Here is a 19,093-nt window from a genome sequence, read left to right on the forward strand (position 1 = left end):
GTTCCGATACGAAAACTATCCGCACTTTTCGGATCCGAAGTACTTTGGTAATAGAATTTAATTCGAAGTTCGTCGTTCTTTCGTTTTTTCGTCGGCTTTCAATTTTGGTAATAGACCTCCTGCACCTAAATACGTTATAATCTTGATCTTGTTAGTACGACGATTTCAAAACTTAATTATGTGTCAGCAATATTAAGTTTTGAAATCGTCGTACGTCGTATTATCACAGATAAAGGATTGGTCTCCGCTGCACTTCAACGTTTACGATACATTTTAACGTGTATCCTATTTGTCTATAGAGAGGAGTTTGCATTCTGATTTCACAGTGCCGCAGGTTGATGAGTGCCATAGCAGCTAACAGACGATATAATCTGATTTCTATAAGTACATACATTGGGCTTCCATAGACTCTCGTACTTATAGAACACTTCAATCCATCAATGCTTCTCAACCAATTTATTTCTGACTTGATATATTTTGATTTCAAATTCAAATATTTTATTTATAATAGGATGTGACATCATTTATTGAAAGTAGAAACTACCACCCATTCCGAAAAGAATGACACATATATATACATACAGACCTGAGAGGGACGGGCGCAACAAACTCAGCGGGTTTTTTTTTCATAAAAAGGTATTGTCATAAAGTAATATTTTACAATTAAACTTATTATTTAAAAGAATTTAATAGCATAATAATATTAAGTACGTCATTTATATTATAGTAACCTTTACCACAGAAACTTGTTGTCAAAAGCTTCTTAGTTACGGAGTTTGTAAAATGAAGTAACAGTTCTGTGAAACGAACCAACTAATGAGCCGTCGGTCTTTGCATTGAATGCAAGAGCCAGCTCGGTATGCGCCGGCGCACCCGATGTGAGCGCCAACCGCCATATACGGAGCCAGCAAACCTCCATAGAAGTCGATCATTCACAATGGAGTTAAAATACCTTATAGCACGAGTATGGACATGTTTTTGCATAATATTCATTAACATAAAATACTTCCGTGAGCTCATTTGTTATAACGAATCTATTTTAATAATAGATAATCATATATTGAACAATCAAATACATTGCGTCATTAAACATATTTAAGTATATTTAAACAACTCTTAAATTCAATATACTCAAATCAGTTGCCAAAAGGCCCGAAAAAATTTTTGTATTATAGAACAATTGTTAGGTTTTACGACTTAATTTTAATAATTACTTTGACTGTTCTATACGTTCATTAGCACATTAAGGAATTCGCTAGAAACTGTGACAATCATAATGTTTACAAGGAACAAACAAACTTGTTATGCCTACTACACGAGTCTATATTATGATCCCAGAAAATGTACAAAACAAATGTGTTACGAAATTTAAATGAATTGTTAAAAAACGTCAAAGGTTATTATATCATAAATGATTTTCTTGATGATAGCACAGACTGGGAATTATGCGATCACCCTCGGGCTCTTTAATTATAAATGTTTATTGTACGATATTACATAGTAATCCATATTTTTATAACAAAAAAGGCGGCTGAGTTTCTTGCGCCCGTTCTTCTCATGTCTGAGGCAGTCTATTTTGAATGGGTGGTAGTTTTTGACGTTCAATAATGGATTTTGAGTCCTATATTGAAAAAAATATTTGAATTTGAATTGAATTAAAAATTTTAATTTTAATTCGATACAACTTTGCCCAACACATAAACGATATATTGTTACGAACGTAAGATGATAATATTATTACAAATAGGATAAGGAACGAGACGAGCAGGACGTTCAGCTGATGGTAATTGATACGCTCTACCCATTACAATGCAGTGCCCAAAAATTCTCAGCAACACCACAATTACGCTCGTAATCTTGAGACATAAGATGTTAAGTCTCATTTGACCAGTAATTTCACTAGCTACGGCGCCATCCAGACCGAAACACAGTAATGTTTACACATTACCGCTTCACGGCTGAGATAGGTGCCGTTGTGGTACCAATAATCTAGCTGGCTTCCTGTGCAAAGGAGCCTCCCACTGGCTCCCAATGTTCAATCGAGACAGTGAAAGGAAACTTTAAGCAGAAAATATCTATGTTAAACAAATAAGACAAAGATACTGCAGATTAGGCAACGATTCGAGGTAAAAACGTCGGCGTAATGAACTGAGGTCAGCCATCGACCTCTCGTGTAGTTTTTGCTTTTTGGCAACAGTTGACGAGTTTTTCCGCCTACGATTCTTCGAAAAGTAAAATTAATCATAGTTTCGGCATTTTAATTCGGCTTATCCAAAGATGTGCTATAAACTAAATTTCGGCTAAACCATATTTGTTGGTTTACCAGTAGGAAGCTACTTTGCACCGGATGCCGGCTAGATTATGGGTAGCACAACGGCGCCTATTTCTGCCGTGAAGCACTAATGTGTAAACATTACTGTAATTCGGTCTGAAGGGCGCAGTAGCTAGTGAAATTACTGGGCAAAGGAGACTTGACAACTTATATGTCAAGGTGACGAGCGCAATAATTGTAGTGCCGCTCAGAATTTCTGAGTTTTTCAATAATCCTGAGCGGCACTGCGTTGTAATGGGCAAGGCGTATCAAGAACCATCAGCTGAACGTCCTGCTCGTCTCGTCCTTTATTTCATAAAAAAAAACTTGAACCTACCTCATAAAAAAATGCCATTTATTTTATTCTATATCTAATAACCTCTGAATTTTCAATTTTAGTTTGATTATTTTTAACTAAATTATTAAAAAAATTAGAGCCGAAACGAAGCATATATATGCTATTTTTCAATGAATACAAAAAACAATAAAGTAATCAATTCAGCATAATGTATTGACTTAAATGTATGAAGTAATCCTAATATAATTTGTAGGTGCTTTCAAAGCGTTTGCGAAATTTAAGTCTACTTACTTAACCTAAACTCTACACTCTACAATCATTAAAGTAAAGGTTTGATTTATAATAATTCGAAAACAAAATTTATGAACGATGCGGGACTCGAATCCGCGCGACCACCACTCGTGTTCGAGTGACGTATCGTTGATAAATCTTGTATGTCTTGTTCAACTCTCAGGTTGTGGCTTCATCTACAGTTGATAATTTGCTCCACCGCTCGCGTGTTCGAGTCCCGCATCGTTCTAAAATTTTGTTTTTAAATTTATTTTGTGCACTTAATTTATCACTTTATTAGTTATCACTTCTATCAACTAACGTCGGAGAGAACATTGTTTTTTCTAAATGAAAACAAGGGACGAGACGAGCAGGACATTCAGCTGATGGTAATTGATACGCCCTGTACATTACAATGCAGTGCCACTCAGGATTCTTGAAAAACCCTAAAAATTCTGAGCGGCACTACAATTGCGCTCGTCACCTTGAGACATAAAATGTTAAGTCTCATTTGCCCAGTAATTTCACTAGCTACGGCGCCCTTCAGACCGAAATACATTACTGCTTCACGGCAGAAATAGGCGCCGTTGTGGTATCCATAATCTAGATCCCACTGGCAGGTCCTTGAACAACAAGTGAAACTATGTATAATTTCAATGTTTTTGTACGTGTCTGAAAGTTATGTGTTAACCTGGCATAACAGCGTACTTAGTAATGCGTGTATCATTAATAACCGAAACCCATGTGGGTGGTATCAGGTTTGTGATAAATAGTTCAGATAAAGGGCCTATGTTTAAGTGCCGGAAATCCGTCGATAATACATCACTATTGTTGCTTCATGTCTTGTCCATAAACAATAGAATATTCTATAGTGCAAGTGCTGTAACGGATTACAACGGTCATTTTAGCGAACGGAGTATTGGGAAAATATACTCCTAATAGTATTTGCGCTAATATAACTGCGCATCATTATAAAAAAAAACTACGTTTAAAGAAACCGACTTCAAACACTGAAAAGTATCAAATAACTAAAAATTTAATTTAATACACTTTTACCTTTAATATTAATAAAATTCATACTATTATTTGTATGTGCTACCTATTTCACCGACTTCAAAGCTATCAATATGCAGCACATACAAATAATAGTATGAATTTTATTAATATTAAAGGTAAAAGTGTATTAAATTAAATTTTTAGTTATTTGATACTTTTCAGTTTTTGAAGTGGTTATTTTAAAGTTAGTTTTTTTTTATTATTTTTTTTCGTTTAAGTGTCAGTTAATAATAAAATATAATCAACCTGAATGAAAACGCCAAAAAATTATGCCATCCAGGTAGACGAAAATTTTCATATATCGAGTAAATGTTCATAAAATGAAAACTACTAAAACAAACTATGTAAAATGTTTACTACGCATTTAAATAAGAATTACGTAAATCGGATCATAAATCTCAGAGTAATTGGTGTACATATATAAAAAAATACCGATCGAATTAATAACCTCCTCCTTTTTGAAGTCGGTTAAAATATTATGTTATTTATATTAAAAGCGAAAGGTGAAAAAAAAAATCTAATCAAAATTATACAAAAATAACAGAATAGATCAATCAACAAAAATGGCATTTCTATTTAACAACTTACTAGCATTAGCATAGAGATCATAGAACTCATAGGGAAAGAGAGAGAGATGGCATTTCCGGTGTATGTGGGTATAAGTTATAACCCATGTAAAATATATGTATTATTAGCTGACCCAGCGTGGACCTAGCAATCGTTGTATTGCCATATAAAGTAATAAAAATTTTAAGGTATAAAAATAGCTAACGACCTCAGACCTACCAAATATATCATACATAAAATTTATCGTACTACAATAATCATTATATTCGATTGCCATATTGCAGCTCTATTGCGTATCTGTGGATGGATTAGAATAATATTAAAATCGCGATACAAAAGTAAGTGTTAATCGTAGATGGGTGAAAAGATCGTTGAAGTTGTATGTATTTTTAATGCTGAATCATAATTCAACAAGTTTAAAAAAAATGTCAAATAAAAAAAAATTGGTGGTATCCTTAACATTTAGGGGGATGAAAAATAGATTCTCTCAATCTCAAATTCACTGGAACACACAAAAAATCATCAAAATCGGTCCATCCGTTTAGGAGGTAGTTCAATTGTGAATCTAAAGCATTCTCGGATCCACCTGAAGATACACCAGAAAGTTTCATTAAAATCGGTTTAGGAGCAGTTCAGTTACAACAGACGGACAAAAGAAATATATATATATATATATTAAGATAGAGGTACGGATATAGTTTTTAACTTACGGCTAAGTCAAACATTTTCAAAAATCGGGAAGTTATTGGTTTTACCCCGTTTTACGAAAATCGAGTTTTCATCGACTAATAACTGCGTGAAAATCGGTTTATTAATTCAAAAGTGATTGCGGTTTAAAATTTATACAATAGGGTTCCATTTAACTTTTATCAGACTTTTGAGCTGGAAGAGCTCAAAATAACACAAGTTGTATTTTTGAGCTCGACGAACTCAAAAACGTCATAAGTACTAGAGGCGATTAGTTATGGAATTAGCGGGAAGTTGTAAGAATGGCCTTAAGGGTCAAGCGTTAATTTTTTACATATGTACGTACACAAACAGAGGCACACCCTGTCGTACAGTCGGTGTAGCGGTTTGAAAGCATTGGACAATCATAAAGAAGCCAATACTTTAGATAAATATTGGTGGAAGGAGGTGAGGTCTTTGCCCTTTTCTATCTAAGGCACAAATATAGAGCATGTCACCCTTCCCCACACTGATAAGCTGCGGTGGAACTTTATTTACGATCTGCACGTAAATATTCGATTCGAAATACGTAGGAAAAATTTTTTTTTTTATGTAAAAGTAGGATAAACGAGCGTACGGGTCACCTGGTGTTAAGTGAACACCGCCGCCCACATTCTCTTGCAACAGCAGAGGAATTGAATTGAGGATTGTAGTACGTGGAAGAAAGCTCCATGAAAACCGCACTGTGGAGGACCGCCACGCATACAGATGGCGGGGATGATATCCTAATTTGTGGCGTGCGAACATGGAATACAGCGGAAGGAATCAGGTGAAACAGCTCTTCGAAATACTTAATAAAATTTAAGAGCGATATATGTGTACCTACGTAAAATCACACTATCAGATACAATATTCTTTTTGAATTTTTTTGAAGGTACCCATGTCGTATCGGAAACACCATTATGCAGACGATGCGAGACAAAGAATAAATAAATCCAAGCTGTTTTAAAGATCCCAATTAAACCAGCTGCTTCAAAACGGAACATCGTGACAGAAGTCCAATTTCGCGCTGCCTTTGGCGATGAAAAATTATTCCTTGCATAGCAATTAGCAATGTCGGCGACACACGTGGGTGGCCCGGCCAAGTGTTCGCTTGTCAGCTTTACGCCATTAGAGATAAGGTTGTTTTTATGTGTAGTGTCAATCACAATTATTATTGGCACGCGTCATCGCACCGGTACGTTTTTGTTGTATTCATTTACGGGTAATGTAGGTTGATAGGAATTCGGACACGGCCGTTAATTAAATGTTACCTTACCTTGTAACTTCACCAAGTAATACTAAGTCTTATTGCGGGTTTTGACAATTTGTGTCACGTAGAATTAATTGACAATTTGTGTCACGTAGAATTAATTGACAATTTGTGTCACGTAGAATTAATTGACAATTTGTGTCACGTAGAATTAATATCTGCTGGAGATTAAATTGTTTAAGGTTAGAACGCAGCAGCTTAAAGCGAAGAGAATGCACATACTTACTATTTATCAGTCCATATAAGGCTTATCATATGTTTTCTGAGGGAGGTAAAATTTCTAGAAGGTTGGGCAAAACAAAACCTCGAGACCTTCAGATCTCTCAATTTCACGGTTTAATTTCGTAGCACATTATACCGAATGGATTCCAGTTTTATGCAATAAATGAAAATACAAGTCATACTGGTCCACAGAAGTATAGTAATATTAATTATTTGATTAAAATCCCTAAATTAGAGTGACATATTCAAATAATGGTTCAGCCAGACCAAATCCGACCAAGTTTAAAGCTACAATATAAATAACACGTGCGGGCGCACTGTGGCGGGTTTACTCTTAGGTGGCTGACGCTTTTTAACTTTTGCAACGCCGCTTTTTGATGTTCAAATATTCAAGTTCATTTAATCATTGTCCTAGTGACCCAATTCTACAGTATGTTCAAATGTGCTCAAAATGCAGCAGACACAAAACCTTCCTAACAAAAAAACAAAATGTTAAAACAAGTTGTCTTCTTGAACAAAGAATTATAGAAATGTTGTTAAAAAGTATCGAAAGAAGCTGGTGAGGTTGAGTCCCAAGATCAGAATTACACGTATTTTAAAGTTGTTAAAACGACACAAGTCACATTACGATCGGCAGTTGGTACGTGTGAGGTTGCCTTTATTAAATCAACGTTACGTAATCCAAGGCATCTTGCTTAGATCGTAAACACTTTGAGGACGTTGTATGAAATAATATCCATAAATAGATTTATCATAAATCATATATTTAGCGATCACAATATTTTCCTGTTGCGGACTAGAGCCTTTTTGTTATTGAAGTTATACTTTTTTAGGCGCGTTATGAAAAAATTATGACAGTGAAATTTTAAAATGCGCGCGCATCACTGTAACACAAAAGTAACCGATTGAAGTTGATTCCTAAAATTTTCTGACGTTTGCGACATTCGTTCTTTTTTTTTTGCCCTGGTTCAAGCCCATACACCCGTATTCGTAATTTAATAATTATTTGTCAAAGCCATCTTTGCAAGATTTTTACAATATTGTTCTTTCAACAAACGTAGAACAGCAGGAGGAATAAATAATTTTAAGGATTTTTGCTTTGTTACGCCAAAGAAATATAACTTCTTGCGTGCATACATAAGTACACACACACACTTTTTTTACTTATGCTACCAGCGTGAATGTGGGCAATAACATCAATGATACACCATCCATCGATAAAATTATCTTTACTTCAAAAACAATGCAAATATTAACTATTATGTAAACGAAAACAAAACAACAGGACCCGGAAATGCTAGAATATGAATGAAATGAATATGAATAATGCTACAAAACACAGACCCATTTTTATTTAGTCATTGTTCCTTACATTGAAGATCTGATATTTCAATAAGATTTACAAATATCACTTACGCAAGTTCCTCGCGATGCTGTCGGAACAGAAATATCTACAGCAAGTTTGTTAGTTATTAGCAACCTTGTTAGTTGTTTTGGTCATTGTTTCAGTGTTCCCAGATTTTTATTGACTTTTTTTTATGAGAATAAGGGACAAGACCAGCAGGACGTTCAGCTGATGGTAATTGATAGGCCCTGTTCATTACAATGCAGTGCCGCTCAGGATGCTTGAAAAACCCCAATAATTCTGAAGGGCACTACAACTGCGCTCGTCACCTTGAGACATAAGATGTTAAGTCTCATTTGCCCAGTAATTTCACTAGCTACGGCGACCTTCAGACCGAAACATAGTAATGCTTACTCATTACTGCTTCACGTAAATTATAATAGAAACAAATATTATTCTATTCACTTCCAGCTGCCCCCCAAGCCAAATGGAGAAGCTGATCCTGTGATAAGGAAATATAATCCTGAAGATCCCTTCCTAGACTTAGGAGTAGGAAACTTCATTCTTAATGCAAGCACCCGATTGAAACTCCAACCAACTGTCACATTTCCTGGCTGGAAATCGCCGAGGATTATTAATAGATTCTACATATAATTCCCAAGCTCTACTATGATCGCACGTGGACAAATAAAAATCCAGATCCCTGGTTGACCAAGCTCAGCTCTCTCTCTGATCCAGCTGTATCGTATTGTCACCACAAAAAAACTTCGTGTAGTAAATATTATGCAAATAGTTAGAGTTACTATTTTTTTTATGGAAAAGGAGGACAAACGAGCGTAGGGGCACCTGGTGTTAAGTGATCACCGCCGCCCACATTCTCTTGCAATACCAGGGGAATCAGAGGAGAGATGCTGGCCTTTAAGGAAGGTGTACGCGCTTTTTTGAAGGTACCCATGTCGTATTGTTCCGGAAATAAAAATAGGTATATTTACAAAAATTGTCCGTTTGAATAATATAAAAGATCGTTGCTATTTGAGTCAAATTCAAGATAATTGAGAATAATTTGAAGCTGTTTGACTGTTTGTCTGAGTAACCTACTGTTTGATAGATAGGCTTATCACCAAGATGATATTTGGGTAGTTTTTTCAGTTTATATACAGATATTGCAATTTCCTTGAAGTTTTGTTACAAAAGCGGATCCTTTAAGCCTTATGGAACCTCCATTCTTTTTTAAAGTTACGAATTATTGTACCTAAGCATTATTGTGTTTCGGTCTGAAGGGCGCCGTAGCTAATGAAATTACTGGGCAAATGAGACTTGAGGTGATGGTGACTCAAGGTGACGAGCGCAGTTTTGGGTATTTCAAGAAGCCTGAGCGGCATTGCATTGCTATGGGCAGAGCGTATCAATTACCTTGAGCTGAACCTCCTGCTCCTCTCGACCCTTATTTACATAAAAATACCAAATTAGGAATATAAACATGAATAGGTAACAAATTATAATAAAATAAATACATACGTCCATAAAGAACCACAATATACTCTCCAAGTATCCAATGTTGCGAAGTAATAAATTAAAAGGGTGGTTGATGCTTGACAGTGTGTTTGATAAAGCACACTTGACTTCGTCTCAACAGGAGTTTCATTTAAAAGGAGAGCTCTCGCGCGGTTTTTTAATCCATAGCTCTACAGTGGTACCTATCTAAATATATATAAATTACGTGTCACATTGTTTGTCCGCAATGGTCTCCTAAACTAATGAACGGATTTTAATGGGGACTTCATGGAGTGCAGTTTAGTCAAACTTGAGAGATAGGATAGTTTTTATTTCGATTTGGGACCCATAATTCTTTTTATTTTCAATATTTGTTTTGTACGGACATATTTTCTATGAGAGAATTTAATGACGCACGGTTTGACAGTTCCACTGTGAAACAATTTCATTATAACAACAGGGAACATTTTTACGAAATAGTTCTTTATGTTTTGGCAAATTCCTATAAAACAGTTTTTTTTATTATCTACAGAACAACGACTGTCGGGACTTTTAGTTGAATCTGTTCAAATTGTGAAAGGTAGTGGGAGACAATGCCTAAGGAACAAATTATCTCTATTAATGTGCATAAATGAGTCTTATAATATTAAAAGGGTTAGTTTTCTCAAAGTGAATGCAATAAAAAACAAACGCGTCCAACATGCAGTGCCAATTTTTCTGCTGCAAATAATTGGAAGATTTTGCTATACTTTTATTGTTTGATCATTAATAGTGTTGTGTAAAATTGTGGAATGTAATTAATATATGCCGTATTTCTAGATTAATATTTTTTGAGAATTTGTCTACTAAGTTACGATTCAATTCCTCTGGTATTGCTGGGAGCATGGGCGACGATAATCTTTTACCATCCGTTGACCAACAAGCAAATTACCTATACCTATAAGCAAATCTGCGAACAAACAGCTAATAAAACAAATGCTGGAGCATCGTGAATGATTATATCAGAAAAATAAACGAGAATAACAATATTAATTAGTCAAATAAGGATATGCAGAGAAGTTGCTTGTTACTGAGGATTTTTGGTAGTTTAGCAATAAATTTAAAGTATCGAAATTCTACTGAGCCATCTTTGGTTGACTCTATCACTGTTATTGAACATTCATGAAACTTGTATTTTTGATATATTCAAATATATTATTCATAAGTACGCTATGGCCTAATTCGCGGTAACATCGAATACTGCGTTGGTTTTATGTGTGTGACCGTAACACCTTCATGAATAATTAGCACTACACCAATTGGTTTTCCTGAATTAAGCTGACAAGGACGTTCAAGGTCATCATAATAATTATAACAGTACACAAAATGATAAACATTTCAGTAACGTTAATGGAAATTTTTCAAAATATACTTATTAAAGTTAATTTTATATTTAACTACCTGACCCAGCAAACGTTATGTTGCCATATAAAGTAATTAAAAAGATAAATTTGGAGTGTAAGAAATAGATGCAAACGATTCTCAGACCTATCAAATATGCTGCCATCTTGCAACCCTTTAGCGAATTTGTGGTTGAAACAGAATAATGGGCATAAAAATCGTGAAACAAAAATAGTTCTAAATCGTAGAAGGGCGAAAATTTGAAGTTGTATGTATTTTTCAATGCTGAATCATAAAAAAAATAAAAATAAAAAATTGTCAAAAAAAAAAAAATTAAGGGATATGAAAAATAGATGTTGGCTGATTCTCAGACCTACCCGATATGCACACAAAATTTCATATAAATCAGGTTCAACCGTTTCGGAGGAGTTTGATAACAAACACCGGGACAGAATTTTACAAATTAGATTAAGCGAATGGACATGCCATCAAATTCAATACAGGGATAAAAATTAGATTTAAACATGAAAATAATATTATTAATAAGCATTTTTATTAGACGGTATCGATAAGACCATATTAAGATGGTGATGCAATATTGAAAACAAAGGTGTTGAAAACAAAAGTTGCAATAGGGCGACTTTACGGTTTAACTTTTATCTTTCATCTGAACCCAAGGTTGACCAGAAAAGTGGTAAGAAATAAAAATACTCAAAAGAACACCAAAAAGAAGCACGCCGCGGAAATTCTAGCGAACAACGTTTTGTCCAAGTATTAGAAAAACCCAAAATATGCGTTATACTTGTGAAGTGAATTAAGTTTCTAGTTTGAAAGGAAGTATTGTATATTTAATGAAGTAGGCGTTACTTTGCGGAAATCTATAATTATTATCCAAATTATTTGAGTTTTATTTAGTGTTAATTATAAACTAAATCTCCGAGACTCAGTCTCGTGCCAGATTTTGGCGACTCAACATGTCCTGAGGATGCCTCGTGTAGAGGCGAAACACGTGTCGAATTGTTTAAAGACAAATATTGGCGGAATTAACACTGAAGAAAAATCAAATCATTTGTATAGGAAATATTGTGCCCAAAAGCTGAGAAATAGAAAACAGTATAATGTAACTGAATAATTTACTGCTAGTAGTCAAACAACTGCATAAAGTCCCACATGTTTATAAGGAATCTAGACAAAGCGAGTTAATTAACAAGCTGGCCTTCAAGACATCTGAATAGAATTGTCGCAAGCGCACGAGCCCTTTATAGTAATGCTATTCTAGTTATATTGCACATGTTCTGCCGCTCTACTTGCTTTTGGTGTATTTCCTTACCTTATATTGCACAACCACTTTAGTATTTACGTATTTGCTATCTGTGGGAAATGCTATGTAAGGAACAGCTCGTACGTACTGGAAAGTTGCCGATTGAGACCAAGCTATTAATGTTACTTGCGAAGATATTGTCATGGTGACTCTGTATAAATGTGAGAAAGACAACCATTTTGTGGTTACTGATAATGATTAATGTGCTACTTTGAGGGGGATAAATAGTATTACTATTTATCCCCCTCAAAAATCTATAAAGGGCTCGTGTGCTTGCGACAATTCTATTCAGATGTCTTGAAGGCCAGCTTGTTAATTAACTCGCTTTGTCTAGATTCCTTATAAACATGTGGGACATTATGAGTCGAGAAATCGGCAAAGATTTTCTCCAACCAAAAAAGCAAAAAAAAAATAAAAAAAAAACGACTTCAAAAAAACTATTCCATCATAACAGATATAATATGCTCTAAAAGTTTAAAAAAAGTGTGTGTGTACCTACGCATGTACGCAAGAAGTTATACTTCTTTGGCCTAACGAAGCAAAAATCATTAAAATGATTTATTCCTCGTGCTATTCTTTGTTTTTAGAAAGAACAATTTTTTAAAAATAAACAAAAAAAATATCGAATGCCACAAACGTCAGATAATTTTAAGAATCAAATTAAACCTGTTACTTTTGTGTTACAGTGATGCGCGCGCATCTTTAAATTTCACTCTCATCATTTTTTCATAACGCGCCTAAAGAACTATAAAGTTAAAAAAAGAATAATAAAAATAAAAAAAGAATTATCAAAATCGGCTCATCCAGTCGAAAGTTCTGAAGTAACAAACATAATAGAAACAAAGCGACGAATTGAGAACCGCCTTCTTTTTTGAAGTCGGTTAAAAATACGCAGTGTGCAGTCTGCACGCAATGATATAATTACGTCTCGAGCGGAAGTTTACCGCAAAAACGGAACGAGCCATCTCATAATAACGTTGGAGACAAAGTAATATGAAGTCATAATAATATAACCGTTAATTGATGAAAGCGCTACTTCAAGGTAGGAACCATGATTAAATTGACTGCTATTTATGTATGCTATTAGCATTTTTCAAGATTTTATTATATGAATAGATAAGTTTGATGACATGAAAGTATTAGAGTGTTAGTTTTGTACGATCGATTCTCGAATGCTGCCAGCAATAGTATTTACAATCTTTCGAAGTGGTATATTTTAGTTTAAAAAAATTAAGTTAATTTTAATGTTTGTCATATGGCATTAATATTTGTACTGCGTATATAACAGACAATTGCAAAATTTTCACATTTTTTTGCTCTAAGTATATAATATAATTCCTTTATAAAAACGGTATTTTTAATTCAAAATAGGATTTTTATCACTTCACGTCAAAAACGGTAGTGTTTAACGATCACCCATTTGATAATTTATGCCTAAGACATATTATTAATACTAGCTGACCCAGCAAACGTTGTATTGCCGATATTAAAATTACGATACAAAAGTAACAGTTGATCGTAGATGGGTGAAAATTTGAAGTTGTATGTATTTTTTATGCTGACTCAAAATCAAACAAATTTAAAAAAAATCTCAAAAAAATTTAAAAAAAAATTTGGTGTGGACCACAATGTGGTGTCGGGTCAGCTAGTATTTTTTTATACATTTGGCACGGCGCAAACTGTATAGTGTTTTGCTATTCATTAATAGGTTATTGCCGCAAACTTGTACACGGATAACAGTAACGGATAGATATTTTATATACTAGGAGTGATCGAAGAAGAACATGTTACACTAGGTTAATAGCATTAGTATTAACTTACAACAGTTAACACACGACTTAAACAGCTTACGTTCAATACTAATGGTACTTAGCTGACTTTTACACGTGTAAAATTCAACAGATATAAGTTTCTGTTAAGTGTTGTTCTTTATTGGAGGACAAATGAGCGTAATAATCACCACTGCACTTGCTCTCTCGCAACACCAGAGGAATCACAGAACCGTTGCCGGAACTTTGACATGAAGTGAAACTTCTTTAGAATCGTCATGATTTGCAACTCGATGAAACGAAAAATCGAGACGATAGAGACGCAAACAGGTAATTAATTGTATTGGATTCAGCCGGCGAGAGACACACACATAAATTCATAAGATTTAACTTTAAATTTAGGGGAAAATGAGATAGGAAGCAGTATACAGTATTTTGGTACCAGGCGATCACAGTTGAAGAAGAGATTGTCTTATGTACTCGTATGACGCGAGTATACCTTAATATATTCTGAAGTCATGCGCACAATGCATTACTACATATACACCAGGAGAACATAAATGTGGAGAACATATGTAGTTTCCAGGTTCGTGAAAAATGCACCTCTTTCTTGTATCCTCTAGCTAGGGCAGAGGGCATCAATAGTGCATCTCTATCGCGATTATCAACTCAGCATTATGCAAATCTAGCTACGGCTGAAGCGTCACTTATTCACAGTTAGCGATTAAACCAGTCAACGTATTTTCTTCTGCTGGGTATATCGCTTGTAAGATGTTATGTTTTCTACGTAAACATTTTCAGTCAAATATTCTTGATGAAACTAACAGCGTCTTTTAATAATTAATCTCATTTGATCTCTAAGTAGCTTGATCTCATAATAACTTCACTACTTAAATACAAGTTTTTTATTATTTAATTATTTTTTGTTTTAATACATAATTATAAGGGTAGGCAGAGATCATTTCTTTCACCTAAAATGCCTTAGATTATAATGATTTCTAAATGCAAGATCCCGCTGGATCGATAATTTTCATTCCCGCAAATATTGAGATTGAAGATAGGCTGCGGGATTGGAAACCCTAGTTTATGATCAAATATTGAAATTAATTTTATATAATGACTAGCTGTTCCCGCCGTAGCCCGTAGCCATAAACCATCTGGGATAACATTTGGATCAAATGGTGGTAGTTTCATGTCGATACGATCAGTGGCTTAGGCGTGAAATAGCCTCAAACAAAGACCATTTTCATTATATATAAGTAGAATAGATAGATAGACAGATAAAAGATAGAAAATGTTAAAATTTTGATTGTTACAGTTAGTTCATTTCTTATACTAACTGTACCGTTACGTTACGCATAAACCAATCAATAAATCATCCAAAGAAAATCCTTCACGGAGGGCAACAAGAAAACATGGTGAGTTGCAGTTGACCATTGTAGGGGAGAGCTGTCATTGGAGACCTCTAGTCACACAAGTTATTTTTTCTTGAGCAAATCTGCAAGGGCGAATTAAATCGCACACATTTGAGCTTCGAAATCGTAATTTTAATTGATAATTACTTTATGACTGCAATGATGGTGATAGGTTTAAGCACCAGTGGGAGGCTCCTTTGTACAGGGTGCCGACTAGGTTACGGCTACCACAACGCCGTGAAGCAGTAATGTGTAAGCATTGTTTTGTTTGTGAAATTACTGGGCAAACAAGGCTTAACATCTTATGTCACAAGGTGACGAGCGCAATCGTAGTCCCGATCAAAATTTTTGGGTTTTCCTGAGCGGCACTGCATTGTAATGGCCAGGGTGTATCAGACATTTATAATATAAATAGTGTGTTCATCACCAACCTGTCCATAAGCCAGCACAGTGGCATTGTATCCGTCGAGGGCTGACTCCACGAGCTTGCTGACGCAGGTCTCGTACACCTCCTGTTGCCAGGCCGACGGCTCGAAGGCGTAGTCGAAGGTGAAGGCTCGCTCCGACCCCAGGGCTACTCCCCCCTCCCCCGCGACGCCGCCTGCGCGCGCGCATATGCCGCATCCGTCGAGAACCTCGCCAGGAGTCTGCGGCCGGATCCTGCGCAAACAAATTGGTAAGAAACAGACATAAAGTGTCCGGTTTGTGTAGAAGGGGTTGGTCATTTAAACGGATATAATAAAACTGTTACATCTGTATTTTAAAGTTTCCACACTAAGAATTACAATATACACTCATTATTACAAATAAAAAGACAATTAAGACATAGTGTACCCTTACAATTCAAAATTAGTAATGCCACATCGAAATTAGCGCTTTTTTTTTGAGAGGAGCAAAATATATTTACGTATTGAAAACACCGAAACGGGGCCCATATGACGGACTCGAGTGTCACCTACTAACGACTAAAAACCTCCTCTATGCTGTTAGCCCTGAAGGGAACTCAGCGCGCCATGGCTTATATAGGGCACGACCGTCTGCCGTGATGATGCTACCAACTGTTAGTTGGCACTGCTGTAGTGCCAACTAACTTCCACGAATAAAGTTAACTTAAGATCTGAATATAATATGCTGTTATAGTTATTTCTAATTATAGTAATAATTATATTAATTAGTATATAATGTAATTATTAATTAGGATATCTTATGGTAGTTCATAACGTTGGTAGCGCTTGTTAACAAATCAAGCTGACATTTGCTAGTTAGATGATTAGAAATCATATTTGGAATACTATAAAACAAAAAAATACTTTTACATCAAACTTTATAATATACGAAAAGTGAATAAACAGTAAAATGCCAACTTTACTATAAATATTTTTTATGATAAAAAGGGACAAGACTAGCAGGATATTCAGCTGATGGTGATTGATACGCCCTGCCTATTACAATGCAGTGCCGTTTAGGATTATTCAAAAACCCAAAACTTCTACTATTGCACTACAATTGCGCTCGTCTCCTTGAGACATAAGATGTTAAGTCTCATTTGCCCAGCAATTTGACTAGCTACGGCGCCCTTCACACCGAAACACAATTATAATGCTTACACATTAGTGCTAGATAATATAATAATGTAATTTGATTGCATTCACTAAACTTATGTTCTTTAACAATTTAGAATTTTCTGAGTTTAATATTTTACTTGTGGTGAGACCTATTTACATGCCAAATCTAATAATGTTCAGCAAATAAGAATTGGCCTTAAGGTTTTGCCAAAATTACCATAAATGTAGGTAAGAAAGAAGGAATAATCAGCGTTTTTAAAACAACTTAACAATGATTAAAGTATTAAATTGCCGTATTATTAACCTTCATGGATTTGAGTTTTTGAGTGAAACTTTTTTCACTTGGTACCTATGTAGTTCATCTTTTAAAAAATGTGATTCGATTATCGACTTTCAGTTGTTTTTTTATACACTTATTTACTTATTTACTACTTATTACTTCGAAAATTCGAGTGATTTTTGAATACGAGTTCCGACGCGGAGCTAAGGCGGCAGAAACAGCTCGCAATATGTTGCGTTTGGAGAGGGGACTGCTAATGAACGCACCGTGCGATTTTGGTTTAAACGCTTTCGTGATGGAAACTTTGATTTGAAGAACGAACCACGTGGAAGACCGCCCACACATGTGAATAACAATGAATTGAAAGAGATGGTGGAAGCCGATCCGAGATATAATCAGATCTATTTGTTTATGATGAGTTGAGTTTCGATCGCACGCGTAGTTACCGGCTGTGTATTGGTAATGATTGAAGAGATCGCATGACCAGTTCTATACAGCGCAAAAAAACAATGTTACCCACGCACGGTGGGTAATACTTATCAACATAATAAAAAACTTTATTCATATATAAGTTCAGCTTACAAGTTTATAATTTAAGCTTTTTTGTACCAACCGTATTACCAGTGGGAGTGTCCCTTGCACAGAATGCCGGCTAGATTATGGGTACCACAACGGCGCCTATTTCTACCGTGAAACAGTAATGTGTAAGCATTACTGTGTTTCGGTCTGAAGGGCGCTGTAGTTAGTGAAATTACTGAGCAAATGAGATTTAACATCTTATGTCTCAAGATGACGAGCGCAATTGTAGGGACGCTCAGAATTTATGGGTTTTTTCAATAATCCTGGGCGGCTATGTGTTTTAATTACTTGCATAAAAAAAACAAAATTTTCCCCCTTATTCACAACAGTCTGCTAACTTAAAGCATTGCTAATTCTCACTCTGTCTTCTTCTATTGACCTAAGTCAGAATGAGAAAAAACACTCCTTAGCGGCTGTTTCAAGTTAGTGGACCATTATGAATAAGGGGGTTTGTCTTGAACAACACTGGCTGACCAAGAATTTGAAATTTCAATAGATTTTCTATACAAAGGCACCATCTAAACTCTGGTGAAAGAAAAACAACGAATGACTGCGAGAAGTAATTTTAAAATTATTTTTAAAAGGAAAATTGCTCTTTAAACGCGGTCTAAATAACAAGACGAAGCCAGAGTCTAAGATGGTTTATCTTAAATAGGCCGACACAACGACGAGACAATGTCTAAAATTCTCCCCGTGTCTGTCTCATGACCTCAATGAACCAACCAAGTGATGACCCGTAAAGATTATGAGACACATTACTGGTCCGAACGCGTAACATACCGCAGTACGCAACAGCATAACTGCAATAACGTATTGGCTAATTGGTGAGCAGTTCTTAATTTATTACAACGATAAGATAGCCTACAGTGTATTTTCTTTGATTAACGCGAGTATTACATATTTAAATAAGATACTATTTTAAAGTTTTAAAACGCGTGTTATTGTAACTGTGTTTTAACATTATGTTTTTGCGTAGAAGTTTCTTTACACGCTTTTTATTAGCTTCACCTGTATGTATATTTGTTTGTAGCCGACTCATTTGGGCGCGATTTTGACGAGATTCGTTCAAACTTCGTAGATTTATCAAGGACCGATGAGAATATATTAATTTGATAAAATTATTATTATATATCATATTCATCTATCGTCTAGAAGTCTATAAGCTCTTAATTTTAAATTTCAACCATTATCTTTAACCGATTTATCTAATATTAGGAAAATTTCGAATACCAAAGATAATTTT

At 35.1% G+C, this 19,093-nt stretch overlaps 1 protein-coding gene across 2 annotated transcripts in view; it reads right to left on the reverse strand.

Annotated features, from left to right (window-relative positions):
• Nucleotides 1-19,093, reverse strand: part of LOC126968639 (kinesin-like protein KIF21A) — a 128,935-nt gene that overhangs the window by 71,898 nt on the left and 37,944 nt on the right. For both annotated transcript variants that reach the window (XM_050813658.1, XM_050813657.1), the window contains exon 3: nt 15,858-16,086. In XM_050813658.1, coding sequence (XP_050669615.1) covers nt 15,858-16,086 — 229 coding nt within the window. The remainder of the gene's footprint in view (nt 1-15,857; nt 16,087-19,093) is intronic.

Source organism: Leptidea sinapis, chromosome 16 (genome assembly GCF_905404315.1).
Source record: "Leptidea sinapis chromosome 16, ilLepSina1.1, whole genome shotgun sequence".
NCBI classification, from domain to species: domain Eukaryota; kingdom Metazoa; phylum Arthropoda; class Insecta; order Lepidoptera; family Pieridae; genus Leptidea; species Leptidea sinapis.